Here is a 26,497-nt window from a genome sequence, read left to right as displayed (position 1 = left end):
TTACTAGACAAAATTTTTATTTTTCAAATAAATAGCTTTCATTCCTCAATTATTTGTCAGAATTTTACTTTTAAAAACTAAAACTAAGTATATATTGAATACATTTCACCTTTTCTCAAATTAAAGACTTGTATAATTACAGGTACCTTCAGCAACAAAGTCCATTTTCAGAAATTTAAACTTGACATGGAGAAAAGGCCACATCAAGTGCTTCATACCTTCTTTGGAAATCAAGTGTCTTCCAGGGTCTAGAAGCCAGTCTATGTTTAGAAACTAGAGCTCTTCTGTCAGCTTCGGCTGCCTGAGCCCTTCCGGATAGCTCATGATTTAGCTGTCTTTATACACAGCAGTTCTTCCCTGGAAGACTAGGCTGCAATCTCTGGGTGGAGGACTGAGGTAGGAAATGTGTCTAGGCATTTGTTTTAAGTGGCAGGTGGTAGGGATCCTATATTTTAAGTCTACTGGTAACCATTTCTCCAAGAGTAAAGAGCTCTTGATCCTTACTGATATTTCACCCAGTTACCAACGTCTCAGGGATACTAGACCCAGTGGAAGAAGACAAAGACTGAGTTCACCATGACCCAAGCAGCCAAGGTGACTATGCAGCTGGAACAGGGCGGAGTCCGGAAGCTTCCTTTGGAGAGTCTTCCAGGCTTGCTTTACTGCAGGCAGCCAGGGCAGGGCAAGTCTGGAGCCACTGCCATGCTTTTCCTTCTCCACTGCCCAGTCACCAGCTTACATACATGCTCACAACCAGGCTGAGGGCTTAGACTCCACCCACACTTCTCGTTAGAGTACCCACTGGGACTTAGAAATTAAACAAGGCAAATAAATAACAGGCAGACAATTAAAAAAAACATTTGAGGGTAATCAAAGGACTTCAGTAATTTCAATCTCTTAGCACAATAATTACCTTTCACATGTGGGGAAAAATCCATTTTAGCACGAAGATTTACAGTCCTACATGAAAATACAATATCTTAAATACAAAAATCTTCAACAGACCATATCTTTATGATACTAATATGAAACAAATAAAGTTACAGTGAACAGATAAACAAAAACTGGACGTGATGTTAAGACAATGAAACAATTGCTGAACACAGTCTAACGACATGCACAGAGCTCTGAAGAAGGTTCATTTGCAGACCTGTGCTTGTCCCACTTGGGTGGGACTTTGGCTAGTACCTTTTATTGTAACGTACAGTATTTATGATTCTTAATTTCAGTCTTTTTAGTAAGAAATCAGGGGAGAAGCAAAATTTCTCACATTGGGCTCCATCAGTAAATAGCTCAGACTCTTCTTTTGTACATTTGGTAAGCAGTTCCTAAACAGCTCGTTTGTATGTTCATTTCTGAGTCATCACTGCCACTGGACAGTCATTGAGTCTCTGTTTCTATTTCCACTTCAAGAGCTGCCCATTTGAAACAGCTTTCCTTATGTTTTACAGTTTTGAAAGCGTCGGCAATATAACCTTCTTAAAAACCACAGAACAGCACTGCAAAGCTTCAGCTGGCAGCAGCCCTGTGCATGGAGAGCTGAGTGAAAACAGCTGCAAAGTCACATTCTCGTGGAGTACCAACCGTTCACCTGGAGTCAAACTTCTGCGCCGGCAGTCTTTGGTGTTTGAAGCTATTCTGACTAGTCCCTGTGAGGAGGAATGAAGTACTATACCGAAACACTGACATCCTGTCAGGAGTCGTCTCCAATCAGCTCTTAACTTAAAAGCCAATAAATCTTTTCCGTGGGCTATTCTCAGGGTCAGTGCTACAGAGTGCATTAAAAAAGTATTCTTTAGTATGATCAATAACTAAAGCACCTTGGGTTGGAGGAAAGATGAATGTGTGTTGTAAACAAAATTCTGATGTTCCAATTGCTATAACTAATGTGGCCAACTTGATATAGTTCCTTACTTTTTTGAGATCTAACCATCTTACAATAGTGACCCAGCACTGTAAAAACATAATTGTCACCAGTCACACAAAAGCATAACCACAACACATGTCTGCACATCTTCAGTGCGTTTTTGGTAGTAGGGATAATGCATGATGCTGTCAGTGATGACAGGATTTAGTGATGGTGTGTGAGGATCTACTAAGGAGCATTATCAACGTCAACTGCAGACGGAACACATATCTTCACAAAATCCCAGTCTCAGTCTGTGTTTTCATGACAGCACCCCCAACAGAAAGCATCCAGTCTCCTGGCTGTTTCTTGGCTGATCAGACATTCGTCCTTCAGTTCCCTGATGGTCTTCCTCAGTGATATCTGAAAGTGTTTTTCTCGGTCCAAAACATTCCGTAGACTCTCCTTGGTATTCTCTAGCTCGATGATCACATGATCTAATTTATGCTTAAGTTTCTTTGGACTGTCCATAACACTATAGCTATGTTCCTAAAATATAAACAGCAGGTTTTGAAATAAGAAAGACAAGGGGTTAGACAAAAGCTTACCACTAAGCTTCAGCTATTTCTTCACTTATGAAACTTAGAGGAGACCATCAGAAGTTTAAGAACATAGGAAGCAGAAGCAGTATTAGGTGCCTAAGCCTCTCTTCTTTTAGAGGCTGAGCATATATCAGGAACATGGAGCATTGCCGATGAGAAACACTCTCATCTGGGGGTTCCTGCCTGCTATGATAAGCAAGGCAGATGAAATTGCAATGGCTGCCATGGCACTTGCAAAACCTATACAGCTTTCATTCCTTTGTATGGTGCTGATAAACAGTTTATAGTTATCACACGAATGAGTTATTTTTATTTATTCTTTTACACAAGGTTTTACGTATTCGAGGCTGGCCTTGAACTTGCCATATAGCTGAGGATTACTTTCTCCAACCTCTGCCTAATGCACACATCCCCCAGTGCCCAGATTTTGCAGTGCTGGGGTTCAAATCTTGGGCTTTGAGAATGTTAGGAAAGGACTCTATGAACTGAGCTACATCCCCAGCTCCAAGATTTAGTGATGGTGTGTGATACAGTAAATTTTTCCTTCATTTTGATGAATATTTTACTTTATAAGAGGTTCAGGAAAGGAACACTAGAGTGGGTACTTAGGCTGAGTGCTGGGGATTTGGAGAGGACTCCAGTCTTGAAATTTAAAAAAGATAATTTAATTCCCATCAATATTTATTTTGGCTATGCTTAAGTATGCAGGCAATATACTTTTTCATGTTCATTTGAAAACAAGGAAACTAACACTGACATAGAAAGTTACTATAAACTAATTTTGTAAAGTTATTTAATATTAAAATTACTGAAGAAGACTTGTGTGTCTAGCCAAGATGAAGTAAAAGACATGAACCACACTTATAAACACTGGGCTATCTCCCCTACCCCAAATAATACACTTCTAAATAACCCATGGGTTGAAGAACAAACTGAAACAGAAACTAAAAATATGAAAGACAGTGAAAAGACAACTTATTGTGGGATGTAATACTTAGGGAGAAATTAATACCACTGAATGCCTAGACTAGATCTTAACAGTAAGGGCAGCTTTCACCTTACTAGGAAAAAGCAAGAACAGTTTACTGAAATAAGTAGAAAAAATATAATCGCAGATGAGCAGAAATTAGGGAAGTATAAAAAATGAACAAAGTTGAGTTCTATGACAAGATGAAGAAAATAGTTAACCCTTCAGGCAGACTAACTGGCAATGTGAAAACAGAAACAAATGTCAGGGGAGAACGGAGCATCAGAGTCTGTACAAGGGTCAGGAAGGAGGCATTACTAAATACCTTATCCTAATATATGGTGTAGCTGTGACAAAGTCCTTGGGAGACAGAAGACAGAAGCTACTATTGTTTCCTTCAACAATCAAACAACAACAACAACAAACCCTAACGCCTACAGTACTTCACTAGACAGGCCTATCTAATATTTATACAAAAATTTATCATTCTACAAAACTTTTTCCAGAAAACTGGAAAAGTTGGCAAGATTTTCTCACTTTTCTGGAAGGTCAATATTATTCTGATCTTGAATTTGGACAAATGAAACATTACAGAAGGGGAGGAGGGGAACCCTATAGACTAAATGTCCCTCTTGAACATTCAAAGAAAGACTAAGCAAAAAAATTCCCAAGCTGTAAACAAAATACATGAAAACAATGATGCATTATGGAGTAAAAGGTTAGTTAGGTACTTGAGAAGTCAGCTGACATAACTTACCATATTAGCCTAAAAAAGAAAACTCACGTTAGGATATGGGATTGCCTGGATACTGGCTCTCAACACTCATCACAGCCCTGGAGTCAAGCAGTTCAGTAAAGAAGGGAAAGGCAATGGAAGACATTTATAGGAGAAAGGAGGAATTAAAACTGTCCTTAACCCAGAGAATATGATGATCTGTGTGGAAAATCTGACGGCCTTAAAAAAACAAATCCTGCTATAATTAATATTTGAATTCAGCAACTTTGTCAGATATAAGATCAACATAAATCATATTTCCCTTATTTCTATCATCTAGGAGCAAACAAAATGTAGCATTTAGATCAACAAGCAAACAGAAAATACTAAGGGTCAAATCTGACAAAGCAAAACATCTGTGTGCTGAATGCTTTACGACAGTGCTGAGAAGTTACAGGCCAAATCAATGGGAGCACTCAAGTGCCGAAAGACTTCCTACTATCCTAAGTTCTCAGTTCTCCCTGCGGTATCTCCAGAGGCAAGAGCAGACTGGTGGGAATCCCAGCATGGGTTTTTACATGCAGAATTTTACAAAGTGATTTTAAATCCATATAAAAAAGCCAAGAATCTATAATAGCCAAAACAATGCTAAACAACAAAGTGAGTAGACTAATAGTACCTGACTTTAAAAATTATTACAAAGCTGCAGTAAACAGTTTCTGTTCAATGTCTGGCATTTATATGAACAAGCAGTCTGCGAATAAGAAAATACAAGCTTGAATACTCTGTATTGTGTGTGACTGTTTTTCAAGGAGACCTAAAGATACAGCTATTTTCTAATCACATATTTCCATGTAGGAAATACAGCACTTAAAGGGAAGAATGTTTTATTGGTAGACTCACCCTTGTAAAAAAAAAAGCATTCTTCAAACTAAGTATGCAACTAAAAGAGTAACTACTTCTATATTGCTCTTATATACACTCCAATTACAATGATCCTGGGAAGCAAGCTTGTTTGGAAACATCATATATTAAAGACCCTCCTCCCCGAAAAGTCTACATTCTGTTTTTGCTATGATTCTGACATACTTGATCCTAGTGGAGAGACCATATTCATCTTAAAACAATTAACTCAGCAAATAATTTTACTTACAAAAATGAACTGAGATTGGAATTCTTCAATGCATGAGGCATCAACAAGCTGGTGACCATGGTTGGTGACTGGAAGGGTTTTGAGAATAAAGTTTTTCCTACAATGAAGTTTTTCTCTTTTCTCCTGTTAGGAACAGGTAATTAAAACCATTGAGATATTGTATCCATTCTTACAATTGATTCCTTCATAATGTGTAGTGAAATACCCTATTTCTTTTCATGGAAACTGCTCTAGGGTTGGTAAATTTCATTCGGTATAGTTTAAAAGAGCACCCCCAAGCAACTGTAGGGTTCAATTATATACATAAAATTTCCCTAAAAATGAAAAGAGAGGAAAATGAAAGAGGATATGTAGGCAGAAATTCCTGTAGCTGCTCTCAAATAATCACGCAGAGGCTTAATATTAATTACAAATGCTCAGCCAATAGCTCAGGCTTGTTACTAACTAGCTCTTACATTTTAAGTTAACCCATACATATTCCTTATTTACACTCTGCCAAATGGCAGTACCTTTATTAGGAAGGCACTTTCATCTCCTGCTCCTTCTGCATCTTGCCGTCGACTCCAGACTCCGCCCTTCTTCCTCCCAGCATTCTCCTAGTCTGGCTCTCCTCCCTAACCTTACTCTGTTCAGCTATTGGCTAGTCAGCTTTTTTATTAAACCAATCAGAGGGACACATATTCACACAGTGTAAAGGAATATTCCATAGCAAGGATGCTCCCTACCAGCTGAGAAAAAGATGACAGAAGACCTGAATAAGTAAGCTAGAAGAAATAATAATGGTCCACAGTTCTTGAAGAAAATGCGTTCTCAGCTTTATTAACAGACATCATGGGCCAAGTGGCCAACTCACAGCACTATCATTGAGAAAGAACAGAATTCAACTAGGTTTACTACTCAGCTCTTCTGTTTTCTTTTCGTAACCTCATCTCTCTTTTTCCTTTTCTCTTCTTATCCCTTTTTGTTTTTTCCCCCCACTTTTGCTCGTATCTAAGATGTAAATTTTATATCTGTAGTTTCACCTGGAACCATCCTTTGGTATGGCTTGCAGTTTGCTCTTGAGTTTCTGTTTTTTGGTTTTGGTTTTTCGAGAGTTTCTCTGTGTAGTCCTGGCTGTCCTGGAACTTCCTCTGTAGCTCAGGCTGGCCTCGAACTCAGATATCTCCCTGCCCCTGCCCCGAGTGCTGGGATTAAAGCACGTGCCCCTACCACACTCTTGAGTTCTTAAGGACTATCAATCTGAAACCTCAGTTCAACCTTCTCCACTTTTAAGACGCTTGTTCTAAGGTAAGACAATTCTTTCCATCTTATCTAAACCCTAGTCATGTAGCAATGTTTAAGAGTGGCTGCTGGCCACATCATCTGCTGGGCATCACAAAAGCTGAAGCTACAGTCTATGGAAACTCACAGAACGCACTTCAGATGAAGAAAGTAACAGAGACGAACCCATGAGTGCTGAAGAGTCTTCAGAGCTGTCACAGGAAGTGAGTGCTCACAGCGAGCACAAGCTCATCAACAAACCTGTGAGTGACGTGGGGACTCAAAGACAGAAGGGACGACTCCTGGTTTCAGTTTGGTGTTTGGAGCACTTCTGTCAAAATCTGTCTTCTTAAAGTGCCTTGAACACAGCACATCTCCTTTTTTAGGCTCCCAAATGCCTGCAGCATTCACATCGAGTCTTTTCATTGCTAATACCCATTTTCGTTTGATGTTTTCATCTGTGGGGAATCTAGAACAAAATAAAAAAAATACTTTAAAACTAAATACTATTGGTATGTATTTGAACTGAAATATTTAAGAAATCATAATTTCTGCTTATGTAAGAAATTAATTTAAAAAATTACATTTTTTTTGCGTGTGTGTGTGTGTGTGTGTGTGTGTGTGTGTGTGTGTGCATGCGCACAAGCATCCTACAGTGTGCACAGTGTAGATGAGAGGGGGATTTATGGGAGTTTGTTCTCTCTTACCATCATGTGGGTCCTGGCATTGAACTTAGGTCGTTAGGCTTGGTGACAACTATCTTTGCCCTCTAAGACATCCTGCTGGCCTCATAACTCAGTTTTAATATCCAGATTTTTCTGCCACCCAATCTTCAGACATATGACCTCTATTTCAAATTATCAACTTAAAATTTTATCATATCATATAGATGTCTCAATGGATATTTAGTACCTGCATCTGCAATGAAAGGTTTTTCCCTTGTCTACAAATGTTAAAGACCACTGGCCTTTTCCTTTCTGAAGTGACATCCAGAATTTACCCTGAATGAATGGGGCCTCTTGTATTTTCAATTCTGTTCTACCCCAAAACTACCTGGTATAGCAGTTAATATACAACAGGTCTATAAATGCTTTATGAAAGCCTGCAGGGAATAGCTACAGAGTCTAGAATTCTGAAGATAGAACTATTTAGAGAGATATGCGGGTCAATAATCATAGTTCTCAAAATTTCCAAGCTAGTTCAAATATATATATATATATGTATGTATATACATATATATATATATATGTATATATATTTGGATAAGGTAGGGTATACATACTATCTTTTAATTTCCATGCATAGCAAAGTAACTAGATCTTCCCTTAGTAAAGACAAGTGCTTCACATAAAAGCTGCAAAATCCTTAGCACGCTTATTAAATCCTATTAGTCCCTTCTCATGGGTGTGAGAGGAATGGCCAAAACATGAAATTAGAGTCCTCACACTTTATCTGCAATGCAGCTTAATAATCTTTGGTCTGAACTTTTAATTCATAGTTGAACAACTTACACCATCTATTTCTAAATAGAAGAGATGTGCATTTTAACAAAGATCCCTCATTTAGACTGTAAACTACATGTAAACAAAAGTGAACTTCGTAGTTAAAATGCAAATAATATCAGCAAAGGTGAGTTTGACAATTTGTGTGTGGGTGTACTTTATTTTTGGTGTGGGCGTTAATCTCATCTTTGATTCCTCAGCACTTAAAACTTGTACATTATAAAGGCGTACAGGAATCACTGCCAGTTCAAATTTAACACGGCTACTGTAAAAGGGCTTGGGAACTAAGGCTTGAAACTGCAGACTTAGGTAGAATCGTTCATTTTCAGTAAAAGTATTTGGCTTGAGCCCAGCCAAGTCTTACACATGAAATGTCAGTCCTTTTAACTTGGAATTTGGCAAACAGCGAGAAGCACATCCAATGGCCGAGCAACATTTCACCATGATTTTAGCAACTCATGACAAAACTGCAAGAGAATGAAAATGAGTTAGTAACTTTAGGTCTAAAGCCAAAGGCAACCCCCATCCCTCCCACCCCCCACATCTGAAGTTTTGCTGGTAAAATTATTCTAAAGTTTCGGTATTTTACAAGTGGACATTTAGTTATGCACCTTACGAGGTCTGAGATTTCAACTTCGTAGGCTTGGTTATTATTTCTCTTGTGTTCTTACGGACCAGAGTTCCCCGGCCACAGACAGGTCTGTGCACCCTACCTACCTCCTTGCAGGCACACTGTCTGCAATTCAACTTTCAGCTCGAGCGTCCCCTTCCCCAGGGTCACACTGCACACAATGCCCCTTTTCAAGGGTCCCTCCAAATTGTGATCTCCTTCAGTGTGGTGATTTTTCTCCCCCGTACCCATCTGTGAGTTCCACTGAGGCACGTCGTGGCGTGCCTACTGTCTTTCCACTTTCCGTCCCGGGGTCTTAAGCACAGGGAAACGCGGATGGAACGCGGGCAGCGGCCAGCCCGAGCAGCGGCCAGCCCGTGCCGCCCCCGCGCCGGGCCCCGCCCCCTTTGGGAGGCGGCCGCGAGCCGGGCCGAGGGCGGGGCCTCTCCTCCCAGGCGCCGGGCGGCCGAGGGCGGCCTGCACCGGGGCCCCGCCGGCGTCGCCGCGGTCCCCTTCGCCCCGGGGTCTGCGCGGGCAGCGATGCGGGGGCGGGGAGACGGGGAGAGGAACAGCCAACCGCAGAGTTATTACCGTTAGCAGCGAAGACAGCGACTAACGTCGACGACGACGGACTCTGGCGTCTCACTCCGCTTCCGCCCCCTTCGGCCAGGAACCGGAAATCTGGCTGCCCCGGGTCACGTGAGCAGCCGCCATAGTGACCGTGGTGGCCGCCGCCGCTGCGAGGAGGAGGAGGAGCAGGAGGAGCAGGAGGGGTGGTGGACCGGCTCTGCTTCGCGGAGGCGTGGCTCCCAAGCTGGGGGAAGGTTCTGTGGCTTGTGAGGGGAGGTGGAGGAGATGGCGGCGACGGCGCGGGAAGATGGCGTCCGCCGCAGCAGCCCGGAGCGAGGGCGGCGGGGCTGCGAGCACTATGACCGCGGCTGTCTCCTCAAGGTGACGACTTTAGAGAGGGCACTTCCTGATGAGGTGCCCCCGGGGTGGGCTGGGGCCGGCGGGGCCAGGCGGGTAGCCGTGGGCATAGGTTTCAGACCGAGCTGCTGCTTCGGACACCTTCAGCGTCTGGAATCGGGCTCCCCTTGCAGGGAGCGTTTTTTGGGCAAGGCGAGCAGGGGCTCTCTATACCCGCCCTCAGCTTTTGTGCTTTGCAGAGTTCTTGCTGTTTGGAAAGAGCTTGCCCCAAAGTCACCCAGTGGGTTTATCCGTCGTTTGCGCTTGACAGGAGAATGAGGCAGTGTCAGGCCTGCCCTGAGCGTTTCTCCAGGACCACTGTCACGTGTGCGGCGGGATGGTGACGAGAGGAAGATAAGCAAGGGGGGAGGGAGATCAGAATATCATTTCTGTTCGTGTAATAAGTACACGGTATGTAGGCTGTCAGCTTCATTTTGTTGTCTAGGAGTATGCCCAGACCTGTCAAGGAGAAAGTATAAAAGTGTGATATGAGAGACACTTGTGTAATGGCCATTAAATCGGATTTCGGAGAAGTGCCTAGTACACATATGCTATTATTATTACTTTTGTTGTTGTTGTTGCTTGAGAAATGTTCTAGTCGTCTAGAGTTTTTAAAAATGGCCCTCGCACAGTTAAGAGTTTCCTGTTTTGTTTTTTTTTTTTCTTTAAGAGGCATGAATATTTTGTTGAGAAAGCCTGATATGTGAGCTGGGGGTGTAACTCAGCAGTACAGCTTGTGCTTAAAATGCTGGCGGCCCTGGTTCCAACCTTCAGAAGTCTCCTCCCACTGGAAAGAAACTTGACTGTTGGAGTCCTGTAGCTTTCCCCCCATACCTTAGTTCTGTCCCTGATTTGTTCTGTAATTTTGAGCAAGCTGTTTTTTAAATGGCTTGCATATAAAAATGGCAATCTTAGAAGTTCTGTTTTTCATGGCTGGTCTTAGTGGTAAAGGCCTGTAGTTCTATCAGACATGTACTTCCAGCTATTTGTGAAGCTGAGGCAGAAGGAATGCCAGCCTGGAGGTGCCATTGCCAAGAAGAAAAAGAATAGGGGTGGGATATATATAAATATATATATTATATATAATATATAATTGGTGGGATATATATCATATAAATTATGTATATATATTGTTGGTGGGATATATATGTGTGTGTGTGTGTGTGTGTGTGTGTGTGATTGCTAGAGTACTGACTTCACCAGAGAGTCTATAGGTTCAAGCTCCACCACCAATGGGGAAAGTCCCTCTTTTATTAACGATACGATGATTGCATACTGGAGTGCGCATGTAGTGTTTAGGAGGTGCATCCCCAGAAATGAGTAGTAAATATTAACTACCACTGTTAGTCATCATCATCGTCTCTTTTTGTCTTTTTACTTTACCAGTCAGCCCTGCTGGTCACTGACCTTGAAAGCTAGGATTAAATGATAAGCTTCGGTCTGTAAGACAACTTAAACTCTTTTCTGTAGGCCAGGGTTTGGTAAACATTGTTTCATTGTGTTGGATGAAATTCTTTCAGACTGGTCAGTTTTCAAATGTTGGGTAAGCAGTTGAATACTATTCTTTTGATTCCATTTCTACTGAGATAGTTTCACAGTTTCAAAGTGAGCTATAGAACTGAATTTAACATCTTGCCCTTCCCTGGCCCCTGCAAAGAAACTTGCACAGCTAAAGGTGTGTTTCATAGCACTTAAGCTGCGTTTCCCTGAGTGTCAAGCATTGTTCTTTCCTCCTCCCTCTTCCTACATAGGAGAGGCCAACTGAGGTGTTTCAAGGAGCAAGTCATCTGCTGGATCAAGCGCAGCTGTTCAATCAAGAAAAGGGGTGACAATTGGCCTTTGATTTGGCAAGGGGAAGGTCACTGTTGGTCTTGACAAGAGAAGTGTCAATGGAAGGATCCAGGATAAAGCTTTATTGGAGTGGATACTGGAAATAACATAGAGAATTTGGGATTTTTATTGCAAAGTAGAGCAAAAATGTGGCTGTTTTGCTGAAAGATGTGTTACAGTATGCTTCTGTCATTTTGTAATGCAGCAGGAAAAGGGAGCATTCTAGGACTACTTACTGTTGGTGAGTAGTCAAAGTGAAGTCCATTTTAGCGGCAAGCCTGGGCTAACTGTAGAGTCTTCGTAAAAGAAGACAAAGCAGAGTGCAGTAGTTTGCTTCTGTATTCCTGTGGTAAACACCATAACCAAAAACCACTTGAGCAAAGGGCTTATTGCTTACACTTCTTGTGACAGTTCATTGGTAGGGGAAGCCAAGGCAGGATCTCATGCAGGGCAGGAACCTGGAAGTAGGAACTGAAACCAAGGCATTGGAGGAATGCTGCTTACTACTGGCTTGCACTCCACGGCTCGCTCAACCCAAAACGATCATCTAGATCACTGATTCTCAACATGTGGGTCATGACCCCTTTGGGGGAGTGGAATGACCCTTTCACAAGGGTTGTATATCATATATCCTGTTTATCAGGTATTTACATTATGATTCATAACAGTAGCAAAATTATGGTTAGGAAGTGGCAATGACATAATGTTATGGTTGAGGTCACCACAACACAAGGAACTGTATTAAAGGGCTGCAGCATTAGAAGAATGAGAACATTAACTTTGAAATGGTGGTAATAAAATATCTTTTTCTGAGTGGTTAATGAAGCAAGAGTAATTTGAGGTGCCAAGAAAGGTGCAGAAAATTCAAAGAAGTTTATGTTTATTGATCATTACACTAAGAAATTAAGAGCAGGAAGTCACCTGACAGTGGAGATATGAAGACATTTAAAAAAAAAAATAAAGCTAGTTTAGTGATAAATTCTAGTACAATTTTCACTACTAGTGTAAAAGTGAATTCTTTTAATAATGGTATCTCTGTTTAAGGGAAGAAAACTTAGAGTTTTCCTGATTATAGTCTTCAAAAGTTCACCTGGAGATCATGAAGGGGATTGCCAGGAATCTCAGAGTAATAAAATTTAAAAGCTTGGGGTAAGGCATGCAAAAGCGTGTCCTCTGTTGCACAATAAAGCCCTGAAATTAAAAACAAACAAAAAAGGAGACCAGAGAGTGTGGTGGTGTTTTTCTTCAGCTGTAGTTAGCTGCTTCTGATGCATGTCAGTGGGTAGAAGTGGGATTTTTTTAAGTTGTCTTCCAGGTAGGCTATGTGTAAGGGAACACTCGGTGTTGCTAAAAAGAGGAGAGTTAGTGGCTAGAGAATGTCATACTCGGAACTGAGATACACAGCTAGTATAGTTCCAAAGCGGGATGACTAGATCCCCAGGAATCTCTTAAAAGCTACTTTGTGGGATAGTAGATACTCTGTGTCCAGTGTGTTGTGTACTGATGGTGGAAAGCAGTGGTTGAAAACTGTGTGTGACTCAGGCAGTGATTTTGTATTGTAATTAGGTACACTATAGTGTACCTATAGTTAGAGCCAGTTTCATTTAAAAATGTCATTGATGAAGCACTCAAATTAATACTTACCAAATCTTAGCTCATACTCATATACATATCTTTTTTTTTTTTGGTTTTTCGAGACAGGGTTTCTCTGTGTAGCTTTGCGCCTTTCCTGGAACTCGCTTTGGAGACCAGGCTGGCCTCGAACTCACAGAGATCCGCCTGGCTCTGCCTCCCGAGTGCTGGGATTAAAGGCGTGCGCCACCACCGCCCGGCATATCTTTTAATAATATTCAACAAATGGAAAACTTTCTGCAAGCCCTTTGATTTTCTTGACTAAAGGTTCTTAGGCATTTGGCTTGTGAAGTGAATTAGTTGCTTTGTTCATGGAACTTTTTAAATTTTACTTGAAAATAATTGATTATTCAAGCTTGAGTGTAAGTATATGGCAGACATTATCTCAAAAGTGGGGAAGTAGTCAAGACTCAAGTCTACTGTTTGGGCTGAGAATAAGTTTCAGTTATTGTGGGGTTGATTTTTCTGTCTCGAGAGTCCTGCCGTTTATAATATGTGTGTTTTAAAGTTGTTTAGAGTCATTCAAACAGATATTGAAGGGGAAGATTATTAGCATCAAATGTGTCAAGAAATGAATGCTAGCCGTGGATCCAGTGGTTGTAATCTTTGACCTTGATCCAGAGAAGGAGGTCTTTGTAATTAACTTGTCTTCTATTCCCTTTGTCCCCTGGGTGTTAGGCGCCTTGTTGTGACAAGCTGTATACTTGCCGGCTGTGTCACGACAACAGTGAGGACCATCAGCTCGACCGTTTCAAGGTGAAGGAAGTGCAGTGCATCAACTGTGAAAAAGTTCAGCATGTAAGAGTTATGACATCTCCCTTATTTCTTCTTAAAGTCTTAAGATGGATTAAAACATTTAATCAAAGGTTGGAAATGAGACTTAACTCTAACTCTCTAAGTGACATTGTTGAGTTAGGTGTTTAAAAACATAAAAATAAGCTAAACATGCTTTAATATAAACTCCAGAGATTTAAATGGTTTTGGTAAGTTACTCGAGGTGTTAATTACTGTGTCCTTTTCAGGCCCAGCAGACTTGTGAAGATTGTAGCACATTGTTTGGAGAATATTACTGCAGCATATGCCATCTCTTTGACAAAGATAAGAAGCAGTATCATTGCGAGAACTGTGGAATTTGTAGGTACTGTATATAAAATGTCCTAATCATTCCCAGTGCATTTGGCCAATAATAGTTTATTAGTTACTTTTGTGTTGCTGTGATAAAACGCCATGAAGAGGAGAGGAGAGTGTGAGCTATGGTTACACACACACACACACACACACACACACACACACACCATGACATGGGGGACAATTTTGCAGCAGGTGGCAGGAATGGCAGCTGAGAGCTCACTCACATCTTGCACTGTAAGCGGGAAGGAGAGAGAGAGAGAGAGAAAGAAAGAACGAGCAGTCACCTGTGTCTCAAAGTGCACCTTCAGGAACACATTTTCTCCAGCAAAGGCCACACCTCTTAAACTTCCCCCCAAATGTCACCACCAGCAGGGAACCAAGTACATAAATACTGGAGCTTGTGGGGGACATTCTCCTTCAAACCAGGACAAGCAGTTTAATAAATTAACTTGTTTTGAGATAGGATCTCACTGCTCACTGTGTAGTTCAGGCTGGCCTCAAACTCAGAGGTCTGCCTCCCTCTGCCTCCTGAGTGCTGCGTTAGAGACTTGTGCCACCACTGCCTCGCTTTTTTTTTTTCCCTGAGTGAGACCATCATCTAAGATATAGTCATTCGAAAGTAGTAGTCTGATTTATTGCCTACAGCCTCCTCATTAGAGTTCAGTACAGTGGATCTTTTTGGTTTTGCTTATTTTTGAGATTGTAATTTAATCACAACATTTCTCTTTTATCTTCCCTCCCTTGAAACCCTCGTTTATACTCCTCCCCACTGTCCTTCAAATTTGTGACTCTTTTTTCATCAATTGTTATTGTGTGTACATATACATTCCTAAAACAACCTGCTGAGTCTGCATAATGTCACTTGTATGTATGTTTTCAGGGCTGACTCTTTGGCACTGGACAACCAGTGGGTGTGGTCTTCCCTGGGGAGGACCACCTCTCCTGCTCCCAGCTTTTCTCAGTTGCCTGTAGTTCTTTGTGTAGGGTTGAGGACTTGTGGGCTTTTCCCTTGTGAAGTTTGGCATGTCTATTGGTGTTCTCCTTATTGAGTTCATGTTTGGGTGGTAATGTTGGTGAGACTTTATGGATTCTATTTATTTATTTAGGGATGGTTTTGCCCTGAGAGAATATTTTGGTTGTGAAGACATTTTGGGTTGTCATGACCAGGGAGAGGGTAATCTTACAACATTGACTGGATAGAAGCCCAGAATGCTATCAGAACTCGCACAGTGTGCTAACAGTTCCCTGTCAGAAGAACAGTCTGGTCCAAAATGTTAGTAGAAGCTAGGTAGAAAAAACCACAGTCTGGAATGTAGCATGCTCTGTGCCTCTGCATTTATCTTTTTATTTTACTTTTTGCCATTTTGAATGAGAAAGGAGAAATTCTGCCTTCTCAACTGTGATCAAGAAAAACTGAAAAAGTCTACAAAGGTGTCTTCATACTTAACAGCTTTGTATAGATGATGTAATGCTCTGGGCAGGACAAAAAGGAAACTGAAGGATCTTGCACACAGTGGTGACTTTTCTGTACTATCCTTCAGTTATCTCTACCATACTTTCAGATTTCTAAGAGTGTTGTGCCTCTAAGTTTGATCATTGTCCTTATCATATGGGAGCGAAGTTGTGAAAAATCTGAAGTATTGAATATTTAAGAAGTTCTTAAATGAAAAATGTTTCATTTTTATCTTACTGAGAATCAAAATCATGTAACTCATATTCGAGATGAATGATTATGATTACTTCAAGTATTTAGTAGATGTTAGCTCATTGTTTTTTTAAAGTCGTTGAAGTGTCTAGTTAGTAATTGTAGGTTTTTTGTTTGTTTGTTTTTTGTGACAGGGTCTCACTGTATGGCCTCCTGACCTAGAACTTATTGTGTAGACCGGGGTGGCCTGTAACTCAGAGAGATCTGCCTGCTTCTGCTTCTTGAGTACTGGAATTAAAGGGGTGCACCTCTGTGTCTGGCTCAGTAGTTGATTTTTTTTATTTAAAATTTTATTTATTGATGTGTATGGATGCTTTGCCTGTACCCCATGTGAGGGCAACAGCTCCCCTGGGACTGGAGTTACAGTGAGCTGCTGCCATGTAGATTTTGAGACTGGAGCCCAGGTCCTCTGGAGCTGTTGTTCCAGCCGCTCAGTCGTTGCTTTAAGGCATGCCTGTGGCACACTGAAGATTCTTCTAGAGGATTATAGATGAATTTCTAAAAGGTCTTATTAGTAAAAACAAACCCGGGAGCCAGATATTGGGGTGAACACTGAAAGATCAGAGAAACAGAACAAGCCACAGCCAACCTCACCTTGCCAATTTCTCAGCTGATCTTGTTTCCTCAAACTGAAAGCTTCTGAGTCCTCACCCGAATGGATCTCAGCTGAACTGCTGCTCAAAAGCCTAAAAGCTTAAAAAGCTAAAGTTCCTGGTCCTCATGCCTTATATATACCTTTCTGCTTCCTGCCATCACTTCCTGGGATTAAAGGCGTGTGTCACCATGCCTGGCTATTTCCAGTGTGGCTTTGAACTCGCAGAGATTTGGATGGATCTCTGCCTTTGGAATGCTAGGATTAAAGGTGTGTGTGCCACCATTTTCTGGCCTCTATGTCTATCTAGTGGCTGTTCTGTTCTCTGACACCAGATAAGTTTATTAGGGTGCATAATATATTGGGGGACACAGTATCACCACAGATTTATAGAACTTGAGTTTTCAAAGATTTATTAAAAGATAGGAGAAGTAAAACCTGTTACATAGATTGATAGATGCTACCTCTATACAGAAATAATGTGTGACATCAAAGATTCCTTTTCATTTATTTTGAGACAGAGTCCTGGTATTAGCTTAGGCTGACCTCAGACTTGTTACTCTTCTATTCCAGGCATCCAAGGGCCGTGATTACAAGTGTGTGCCACCATTCCAGCCACTGTTGTTTTGAAATAACAGAAATTCCAAAAGGGAATCTAAAATCTGTCCATGCATTTGCAGCACAATTGAAATGATCCTTCTACTGTAACTTTTTAAAAAAATCACGTCACTTCTAATGTACAGCAGTCCTCTGTAAATGTAAATGTAAAGATTGGATATTTATGAGTGTGAGTCAGGAGCAAAAGTGATATTCTAAATTGAGAAGGGGCATTATGATAGTTGATACCACGCCTTTAATCCCAGCACTGGGGAGGCAGAGGCAGGCAGCTCTCTGTGAGTTCAAGGCCAGCCTGGGCTACAGAGTTAGTTCCAGGACAGCCAAGACTATACAAAGAAACCCTGTTTCAAAAAACAAAACAAAATAACCAAAACCCAATGAAACAAACAAAGATAATTGATAACTTATTTGGAAAACAAAACTTGATTCTGAAATATGAATATTCGTTATAATATGATTTTAGCATTTTGAGACAAACTCAGTAGTGGTTCATGAAAGGCTGAATGTTATTTCTCGTGGAAAAGCCTGACTCAGGGAGTTAAATAACTTAATACATTCCGACTCTAGGTGTTTTCTTGTTTGATTCTGTGGACTCATATTCTGGGCAGGGGGAAAAAGACTGGGTCTGTGAGGAGGAGGCATGCTATTTCCCCTTTATGAAAGAATAATTTTCATTCACTCTTCATTCGTTCATTTAATTTGTGTGCCGTGGTGTACGTGTGGAAGTCGGGGGATTGCTGGAAAGGTCTGTTCCCTCCTTTCACTGTGGAATTTCATGGATTGAACTCAGGTTGTCGGGCTGCTGGCAGTCTTTACTTATTGAGTCATTTCAGAACTCTTCTCATTCAAGAAAATTTTATTCTTCTTTTCACAACATCTAAAGAAGCTGGGAAATTGTCTTTTTTCAGGATAGATCTGAATAACTGCCTTTTAAATAAATCTTTTATTGTAAAAGAAGCAAAGAATAGAAATGTAGGGACCAGCTAGCAATCTTATCTTTACCATTTATATTATAAATTTTATAATGAACTTCAACCTGAGGAAAATATAAAAATGAATTATTTTAAGTGTTAGCATATACAATGGAGAATGTGTTTATGGTCTACAGTTTACAGAAGTTTTTCCTAAATAATGGGCAAAAAGCATAAGCTATGAAGGAAAACATTGATGGCCTTTAAGTTTTACTTTTGTTTTTATTTTAAATTGTGCATGCATGTGAGTGTAGGTGACCATGGAGGCTAGAGGTCAGATCCCCTGGAGCTGGAGTTACGGGAGGTTGTGAACTGCCCACCATGGGTGTTGGGAGCTGAATGTGGGTCCTCTGCAAGAGCAATATGTGCTCTTAACCACTGACCCATTTTTCAAGCCCTGATGGCTTTTTAATACATAGAAAGTAATGGTGGATCATTATGAAGAGATAGACACAGAGCAGAGAGTAATCATAACATACATAATGAAAAAGATGACTGTCCAGGCTGTATAAAGCTTCTTTTAAGTCAGTAATGGGCAAATCCCCAGGTAGAGAAATGAGCGGAGCACATCAACAGAAATTTACCTTGATGATGTGAGAAATGAAAGTTAGAATAGCATATTTTTTTTTGTTTTGTTTTTTTTGGAGACAGGGTTTCTCTGTGTAGTTTTGATGCCTGTCCTAGATCTCACTCTGTAGACCAGGCTAGGCTCAAACTCACAGAGATCCACCTGGCTCTGTCTCCTGAGTGCTGGGATTAAAGGTGTGCGCCACCACCGCCTGGCTAGAATAGCATATTTTATCTATCATACATGTGCCCATGTTGTCCAGCTTGTGAGGAACATGGGTCATGCACGCCGAGTGTAAACTAGCAGTCTTTGGAGGGGTCAGCTTGTCAATATCACAGTTGATGATCCAGTACTCTCTGACTCAATAGTGTCAGTTTTAGGGATATTGAAAAACATAATCTAAATATGGATTAAATGCTAGCTGGACATTTTTATTATTATTATATCATCGTAGCAAGTAAAGATTCTAAATTTTATCAATAAGGAAATATTTTTGAAAATTATGATCCATCCATACCGTATGACTGCTGTGTGGCTATTAAGAAGAATGAAGTAGTTTTCTATGACGGACACAATTCTTGAGATCTATTACTAAATATAAATAAGTTGCAGAACAGCATCAATAGAATTGTGTAAGAAATAGGTCAAGTTGTGTGTGTCTGTCCTGTGCATCTATATCCAACTTTACAGAAGAATCTCTGCTTGTAGTGGTTCCCTTATGACACTGGAAAGATGGGGGTGTCTCCATATTCTTCAGTGTGATTTGAATATTTCTACAGTGCGACTGAGTTTGAGTATTATATAGTGAACAATTATTGTATAATAAAAAATAATCTTTTGGCCTTCATGTTATGTTTTGTTAGGATTGGTCCAAAGGAAGATTTTTTTCATTGCTTGAAATGTAACTTATGCCTAGCTATGAATCTTCGAGGAAAACATAAGGTACATGATTCACTTTGCATAATTTAAAAACTATTAGTGTTTTTGAAAACAAGCTTAAATTCTAGTATGTTTAGAAATAATGCTAATTTTCATATATTACCAACTGCAACTACTTTTTTTTTTGCTTTCCTAAAAAGTAGAATTAAGTAGAAATATATGCCTCAGAACATTGGGTCTGTAGTTTGTTTACTGTAATGTAAGAATGCCTATAGCAGTTATTAGCATAATTCTGGCAGCTTCTTAGTTGGTCCATGGATTCTTATCATTGATACTGCTTCTAAGATTAAAATGAAAAAGCTAAGTGATATAACCTGTTTACATAGTGTTCTAAGAATAATTAGAAAGTATTGTTTGTATTCCCTTTCATAATTAAGACTTACAAGTATGGATATAGGAATTTTGTTGTAATCTCAGATCCTCTTTCTTATAAAAACAATCTAATGAAATACTGTATTTGTAGTACTGAGAGAAAGAGAATGTACAGACTTAGAAAGAGTAGTGAGGAAGATTAGGATAAATAATAAACAGAGTGAAGCTGAGTAAAGAGAACTCCCAAGATACTTAGCCTTCGCTTAGAGGAATGTGATGAGCAGAATGGGAGTTCGTTAAAGATTGAGTCTGGGCCGGGCGGTGGTGGCGCACGCCTTTAATCCCAGCACTCGGGAGGCAGAGCCAGGCGGATCTCTGTGAGTTCGAGGCCAGCCTGGGCTACCAAGTGAGTCCCAGGAAAGGCGCAAAGCTACACAGAGAAACCCTGTCTCGAAAAACCAAAAAAAAAAAAAAAAAAAAAAAGATTGAGTCTGACTCTAAAAGTTTTGGGGTGATTGAAAGATAAGCTGGTTGTGGTTGTGGCACGTGCAAGTAGAGGGACCTTTTCTCAGGATAAACAAAAGTCATTAAATTAAAAAAATGAAAAGGACCGGCTAATGAAGGTAGCCTGGAGTCAGTAGCCTCATGACTGTGTTTCTTTGGCTCTGTCCTAGTTTCCATGGCATATGTAGAATCCGTTTGTATACACACATGCACACGTGTGCACACACACAGCCAGCCCATTGCATATCCACCTCATTTGCAGTTAATTCACTCAGGGATGGCATTAACTGTCAGAAACATCCTAATTCCATAGATGTTAAGGTGTGGATTTGTGTATATAGTCAGCTTATTTAATTTAACTTTTTTTAATGCTGTCATAGTTGACATTTTTATCTTCTGATGCTTTTGTTAATGTAAGATTCTCCTTTCAACAGTGTATCGAAAATGTTTCTCGGCAGAATTGTCCAATCTGCTTGGAGGTGAGTGTGGACTATTTTTCACTTTGGAAATCTCTTGGATTTAAAATCCTTGGATGTCTCTGTGTCTTTCTGCAGCACAAGTCACTCTCTTTCCTTTTAGGACATTCACACCTCCCGAGTTGTTGCTCATGTCTTGCCGTGCGGGCATCTCTTACATAGGTAAGATAACTTCTTCCTGCTTGCATCTGTTTGAAGATAATGGGGGTAGTTTTTCTTCAACTGAAATGATGTTCTGTTTTCTTTCAGAACGTGTTACGAAGAAATGTTAAAAGAGTGAGTTTTTTTGTGGATTTTAAAACGTATAGTTTTAAGATGTTTTTTTTTGTGAGGAGGGTGGTGGGGAGGTGGGCAGACATGATGGCTAGGTACACTGCGTCCGGTATGGCAGATACACATATGGAGGGGAGCAGAGTAGAGAACTGGTGTTTGGCTGGCCATGGCATCTTGGGAACAGGACTGTATCTCTGTCCCCGTGTTCTTATCATGCCTATTTCCTCCCATAGCTTGAGGCAGGCAAAACATCTTGTTTTCTAGCCATGTCTATTGGGAAATATAGTTGCCACTAGAATTAATCACAGTGTTGTAAAAGCACTGAGGAATTGTGTCCACATTTTATTAGTTCAGTATATTGGTCCAGCAATGAACTACAAAGGAAACCAGTACACTTTCTTTAAAACTGGAACTAAAATAAGATGATAAATAGGAAAGAGTAGAAATGTGTTTTGGTTCTACCAATTAATATTCAGAAAATAGACAGGGATCAACTTTCGAAAAGTTTTAGAAAGGAAGTAATAATATGATTGGAATAATTTTTAAGGAATATAATTTCTTTGCATCAGTGTCCTACAAAATTAAAGTTGTTTAGCTAATGAATAGTTTAATTGGTATTTTTAGGTAAAGACATAGTTCTATAGAGTATTGACTACTTCCCCATTTTAGAGAGTTGAGGATAAGAACTTAGGATTTAAAAGTATAAGATACAGAATTTGATATTTATCTTTTTTAGTGCATAGATTTTCAGGTTTCTGAGAAATTAACTTAAAATGTAGACTACTAGCCTGTTTGGTTTCTGTGCCAGTGAGCTGTGTCTTTTTGTATATAGATCCGTTTACTGTCTCTTGCAGAGGCTACAGATGTCCGCTGTGTATGCATTCTGCATTAGATATGACTCGGTACTGGAGACAGTTGGATAATGAGGTTGCACAAACCCCTATGCCGTCGGAATACCAAAATGTGACTGTGGATGTGAGTAGAATCCGTGCTTAGAACTTTTTAGATTTCTTGCTGTTATTCCTTCTATTTTTACCTCTTTGCTTAAATTTATCTCAAAATTACTGCTTTGATATAGTGCCATTGGAAAAAAATTTATATTTATATCAGACTAAGGGAAGAAAAAGTCCTAAGTATACCTTTGTATAGTTTTTCCTCAACACTAGATGGCAGGCAAAAACTTTGTTATGAACTTTTGGCAAATTGCTTGTCAGAGTCAGATGTGGATTACTGATGTTTTATTTTACCTGTATTTCACTTAAATTATTCAAAATTTTGTTTGAAGAAAATGTATTTGCTGGTTTTTGAAAACTAGCTTTTGGGTTTTAATTTTTTCTGTCCATTGGGTTTTGTTGAGGACTTTATTTGGTCTCCATTAGCTTATTCCCTTTGGCCCTACAGAGAGTTGAGAGGGGCTGCTGTGTGTTCTCAGCATCGTCGTATTGGGTTTAAATCAAAGTTGGAAAATTAAATAGCTTTCTGATGCTTTCATAACTTCTGGACATATAAGTATTCTGATTGTCTACAGATACTTTAGAACACAGGGATGAAACAAAGCCAAATAATTATTTTAATGTTGGATATGTAGCTTAGTAGTAGTTAGTATGTACAAGGCCATGGATTTGATTCTAGCATTGTAAACAAACAAACAACAAAACCCCTTCTGGTTTATTCACACTGGAAAGTTCCAAAATTAATGTTGGTAACTGAATTGTTACTAAGGACAGCGGAAGATCCCTTAGGTACTAACTGACTGTTGGGATGTTTAGTAGAGACTGAAGTTTACTGTGTTCATGTAGGTGCTTTTTTTTTTTTTTTTTTTTTAAAAATAGCTTTATGAGGAGCATCTCACATACAGTGGGGGGCTAATTCTGTAAAAGTATACAATTCGAGGCAGGCAGATCTCTGTGAATTCAAGGCCAGCCTGGTCTACAAAGTGAGTTCCAGGACAGCCAGGGCTGTTACAAGAGAAACTCTGTCTCAAAAAAGCTTGGGAAAAAAAAAAGTATACAATTCAGTGACTTTAGTACATTTATGGAATTGTACAAACAGTACCATAGTATTAAAATATTTTTGTCACTTATAAAGAAACTCTATGTCCAGGGCTGAAGAGATGGCTCATTTGGTAAAGTGTCTGCCACCCAAGCACAGTGACCTGAGTTTGGATATCTACAACACACGGAAAAAGCTAGGCATGGTCACTGCGTGCCTATAACGTTGTCCTTAAGTCCTTAAGGAGGTGGAGGTAGACAGGTCCCTGAAAGTCACTGGCCAGGCAGCCAGCCTAGCTGAATCATTGAGTGTTATGTTCAGTGAGAGACAGTCTCGAAAAATGAAGATGGAGAGCAGTGAAGGAAAGACATCTAACATTGACCGCAGGTGCCCATGTGTAGCCACACATGCACATACCGTGTGGACATACATACATACCACACACATACCACACACACACCAAAAAACCAAAACCAAACAACAACAAAAAATCCTCAACACTGTACTTACTAGTAGTCACTTATCAGACAACCTCTAATCTCTGCCTTTAAGTAGTATTTTTAGAAGAGTAGTTTTCCAAATTATGTTAAGAACAAATGGAATTTTTTTGCTTATGATGTGTGTATGCTAAGACTGCTGTGTAGTTATATGTTGATATATTCTCAGATGGACATTCTGAGTTTTCAGTGTCTTAACACCAGAAGACATTGAGTCCTTATCATGTTAGGGACTAGCAAGAGGCTTCCTGGCTTTACTCACTTAGAAAGTGACCTTGTTCTTGATCATTCCTGGGGCATAGACAACCTAAAAATTAAGCAAAAATATTCCAATGGGTAGAAATTTTAATTTTATTAGTTAAGATAAATTCTGAGTACAAGTGAAAATAATGAAGTCATTATGTATGTTATTTTATATTTTAAGTATTAGGTGTTTGCCTAATGACAAGTATTAGATCTGAGTATGTCCATGTTAATTTTCTTGCTTGTATTATGTATACTTTTAGGAGCTATTTTAAAATGAGTCTTCTGCGCTCATTCATATTTTCTGAATTCAAAGCTACCTTAATAACCTTTAAAATATTCATTGGAGAAAAGACATTTTCACTGCAGAAGTACTTAGACACATACATGTATTTCACACCTTTTATATGACTGAAATGATTGTTAATACAGACAGTGCCACTGGTAGTTACAAGACTTAAGTCCTCACTCTTCATTTTTCAGATTCTCTGCAATGACTGTAATGGACGATCCACAGTCCAATTCCATATCTTAGGCATGAAATGTAAGATTTGTGACTCCTACAATACTGCTCAAGCCGGGGGCCGAAGAGTTCCAGTGGATCAGCAGTGAGCAGCCTGTCCTTGGCTGGAGAACAGTCCTGTGATGTAGATAAAGCTCTGTGTAAAAGATCCTGTTGTCAGAATATGTCCTAACTATGCAGTAGAGATGTTTTACACCACTGTCACAATAGCAGGTGGTATCATATGGACCTAAGGATTTAAGATCTCTGGATGGAATTATCATAGCTCTTACCTGATAAAGCTTCTGCAGATGTGCTGATTGGAAATTCCTTTAGTGTCAAGTTTGGAAGTCGAAGTCAATGATGTTTGCTCCAGATATAGACACATTCATAGAAATATTTTTTATTTTCATGGAACTTTAAGTGACACTATGCACGCAGAGTTCATTTCTAGTTCTTGATAGAACTGCATTTAATTAGTCTTTGATTTTAAGGACTGTAATATAATTTTTAAGTTCTTATTGTTAAAATCTAATTACATATGCTTTTGAATTGTCTAAGACAGTCCTCTGGGTCCTATAAGTGAAATTTTATGTAAAAAATAAACTACTAATAAAATTATACTGAGACATGGATTTACAGAATTTTTTCCCCCAGGCTGTCTATTTTTGTTTCTATCGTGACAATGTAAGTTATTTTATTGTAGGTAGAGTTTTCCTGCCTGGCCCACAGTCAGGGCAAATCTCTCTCACCTGCCAGTCCCACAGCCGTCAGACCCGACCAAGTAAACACAGAGACTTGTATTGGTTTCAAACTGTATGGCCGTGGCAGGCTTCTTGCTAACTGTTCTTTCAGCTTAAATTAATCCATTTTTATAAATCTATACCTTGCCACATGGCTCGTGGCTTACCGGCATCTTCACATGCTGTTTCTCATTGTGGCGGCTGGCAGTGTCTCTCTGACTCAGCCTTCCACTTCCCAGCTTTATTCTCCTCCTTATCCCGCCTACACTTCCTGCCTAGCCAATGGCCAATCAGTGTTTTAATTATTGACTAATCAGCAACACATTTGACATACAGAACATCCCACAGCACTTCCCCCCTTTTTTTAAAAAAAAAAAAAAGGAAGGTTTTAACCTTAACAAAATAAAATTACATATAATTTGGGAATTTGGGCGTAGCTTCTCTTACTACTTCCTGCTGGAGGGGGGCGCTGTATCTTATGGGGATACAAAGAAAATTTTAGGATCATGGAAAAGTCCATGAGGCTGTATCGTTTGAGCCAGTTGCCTTCAAACCATTCTGGATGTTGGATCATCTGGGCCATGGTGTCATCAGAGACCTTTCAGGGGGTCTTGGCTGGTCAAACCTGATGTATCTTAATCTGGAACAAATCCATAGCCTTTGGCTTTCTGTGGGAACAAAAGCAGAGTCTCCTTTCCAAAGTAACATATCCTTATATCCAAATTTTGAAGTCAAGGTACCTTTAAAATATACATTTTGGCATAACTCAACAGCTTTTACAATCAAATATTTTTCTGCAGTTAAAAGTCCCAAAGACAACACAATGCAGATTCTCTGTGTAATATCCATTTTTACGTGGCTTATTTTTTATACTACCTTTACTGTCTCTTTAAAGACTTTATTTTTTAAAACTATGTATTTATTTCTATAACTCTATATATCATCTTTTTTGTCTCTTTCAAGCCTACGTATCTTTTACACACATTGTAAACTATTACATCTGAATCTGTCTTATTGTGAATCTATTGCCTTAAACTGCAGCAGCTGTGGCTGCTGGATCCACCCACCTCAGCTTCCCAACATGGCCATGGTTTACCGCCAGCTCTGGGAGCTATCCTGGGTCTATGCTTTTATCCAAGCAGCATGTAGTCCAGAAACCTCTTTTTTTGTTTTGTACCTGCAAAGGCTAAATCCACCATGCTGCTTAATGTGCCACTTGCAGAGGCCTCATTCCCGCCATAGGCAGGTCGAGCACGCACGCTAGGAACCCACCAGTAGCTCAAACCAGCAGCTGCCGCTCATTTGAGAGAGACAATTAGGAACTGTTTTTAGCTCCGTTTTAGAATCT

General features: G+C 39.9%; 2 protein-coding genes across 2 annotated transcripts; one reads left to right on the top strand and one right to left on the bottom strand.

Moving 5' to 3' along the window:
* Positions 1 to 9,359, bottom strand: Thap6 (THAP domain containing 6). The gene is made up of 5 exons (XM_052735357.1): positions 9,247 to 9,359; positions 8,410 to 8,512; positions 6,805 to 7,012; positions 5,284 to 5,406; positions 1 to 2,395 (listed from the first exon to the last, which is right to left on the bottom strand). Exons 2-5 carry the CDS (start codon positions 8,487 to 8,489, stop codon positions 2,156 to 2,158), a joined length of 651 nt encoding a protein of 216 aa, XP_052591317.1. The 5' UTR covers positions 8,490 to 8,512; positions 9,247 to 9,359; the 3' UTR covers positions 1 to 2,155.
* Rchy1 (ring finger and CHY zinc finger domain containing 1) lies at positions 9,121 to 25,050 on the top strand. The gene is made up of 9 exons (XM_052735356.1): positions 9,121 to 9,606; positions 13,762 to 13,881; positions 14,106 to 14,221; positions 19,532 to 19,610; positions 20,858 to 20,902; positions 21,003 to 21,061; positions 21,149 to 21,175; positions 22,027 to 22,147; positions 24,388 to 25,050. The coding sequence occupies exons 1-9, from the start codon at positions 9,511 to 9,513 to the stop codon at positions 24,514 to 24,516; spliced, it is 792 nt and encodes a 263-aa protein (XP_052591316.1). The 5' UTR covers positions 9,121 to 9,510; the 3' UTR covers positions 24,517 to 25,050.
* The last annotated feature ends 1,447 nt before the right edge of the window (positions 25,051 to 26,497 follow it).

Source organism: Peromyscus californicus, unplaced genomic scaffold (assembly GCF_007827085.1).
Source record: "Peromyscus californicus insignis strain IS unplaced genomic scaffold, ASM782708v3 Scaffold_13__1_contigs__length_99412109, whole genome shotgun sequence".
Taxonomy (NCBI): Eukaryota; Metazoa; Chordata; class Mammalia; order Rodentia; family Cricetidae; genus Peromyscus; species Peromyscus californicus.
The sequence above is the reverse complement of the archived record's forward strand: the minus strand, read 5'-3'. Positions and strand labels throughout refer to the sequence as shown.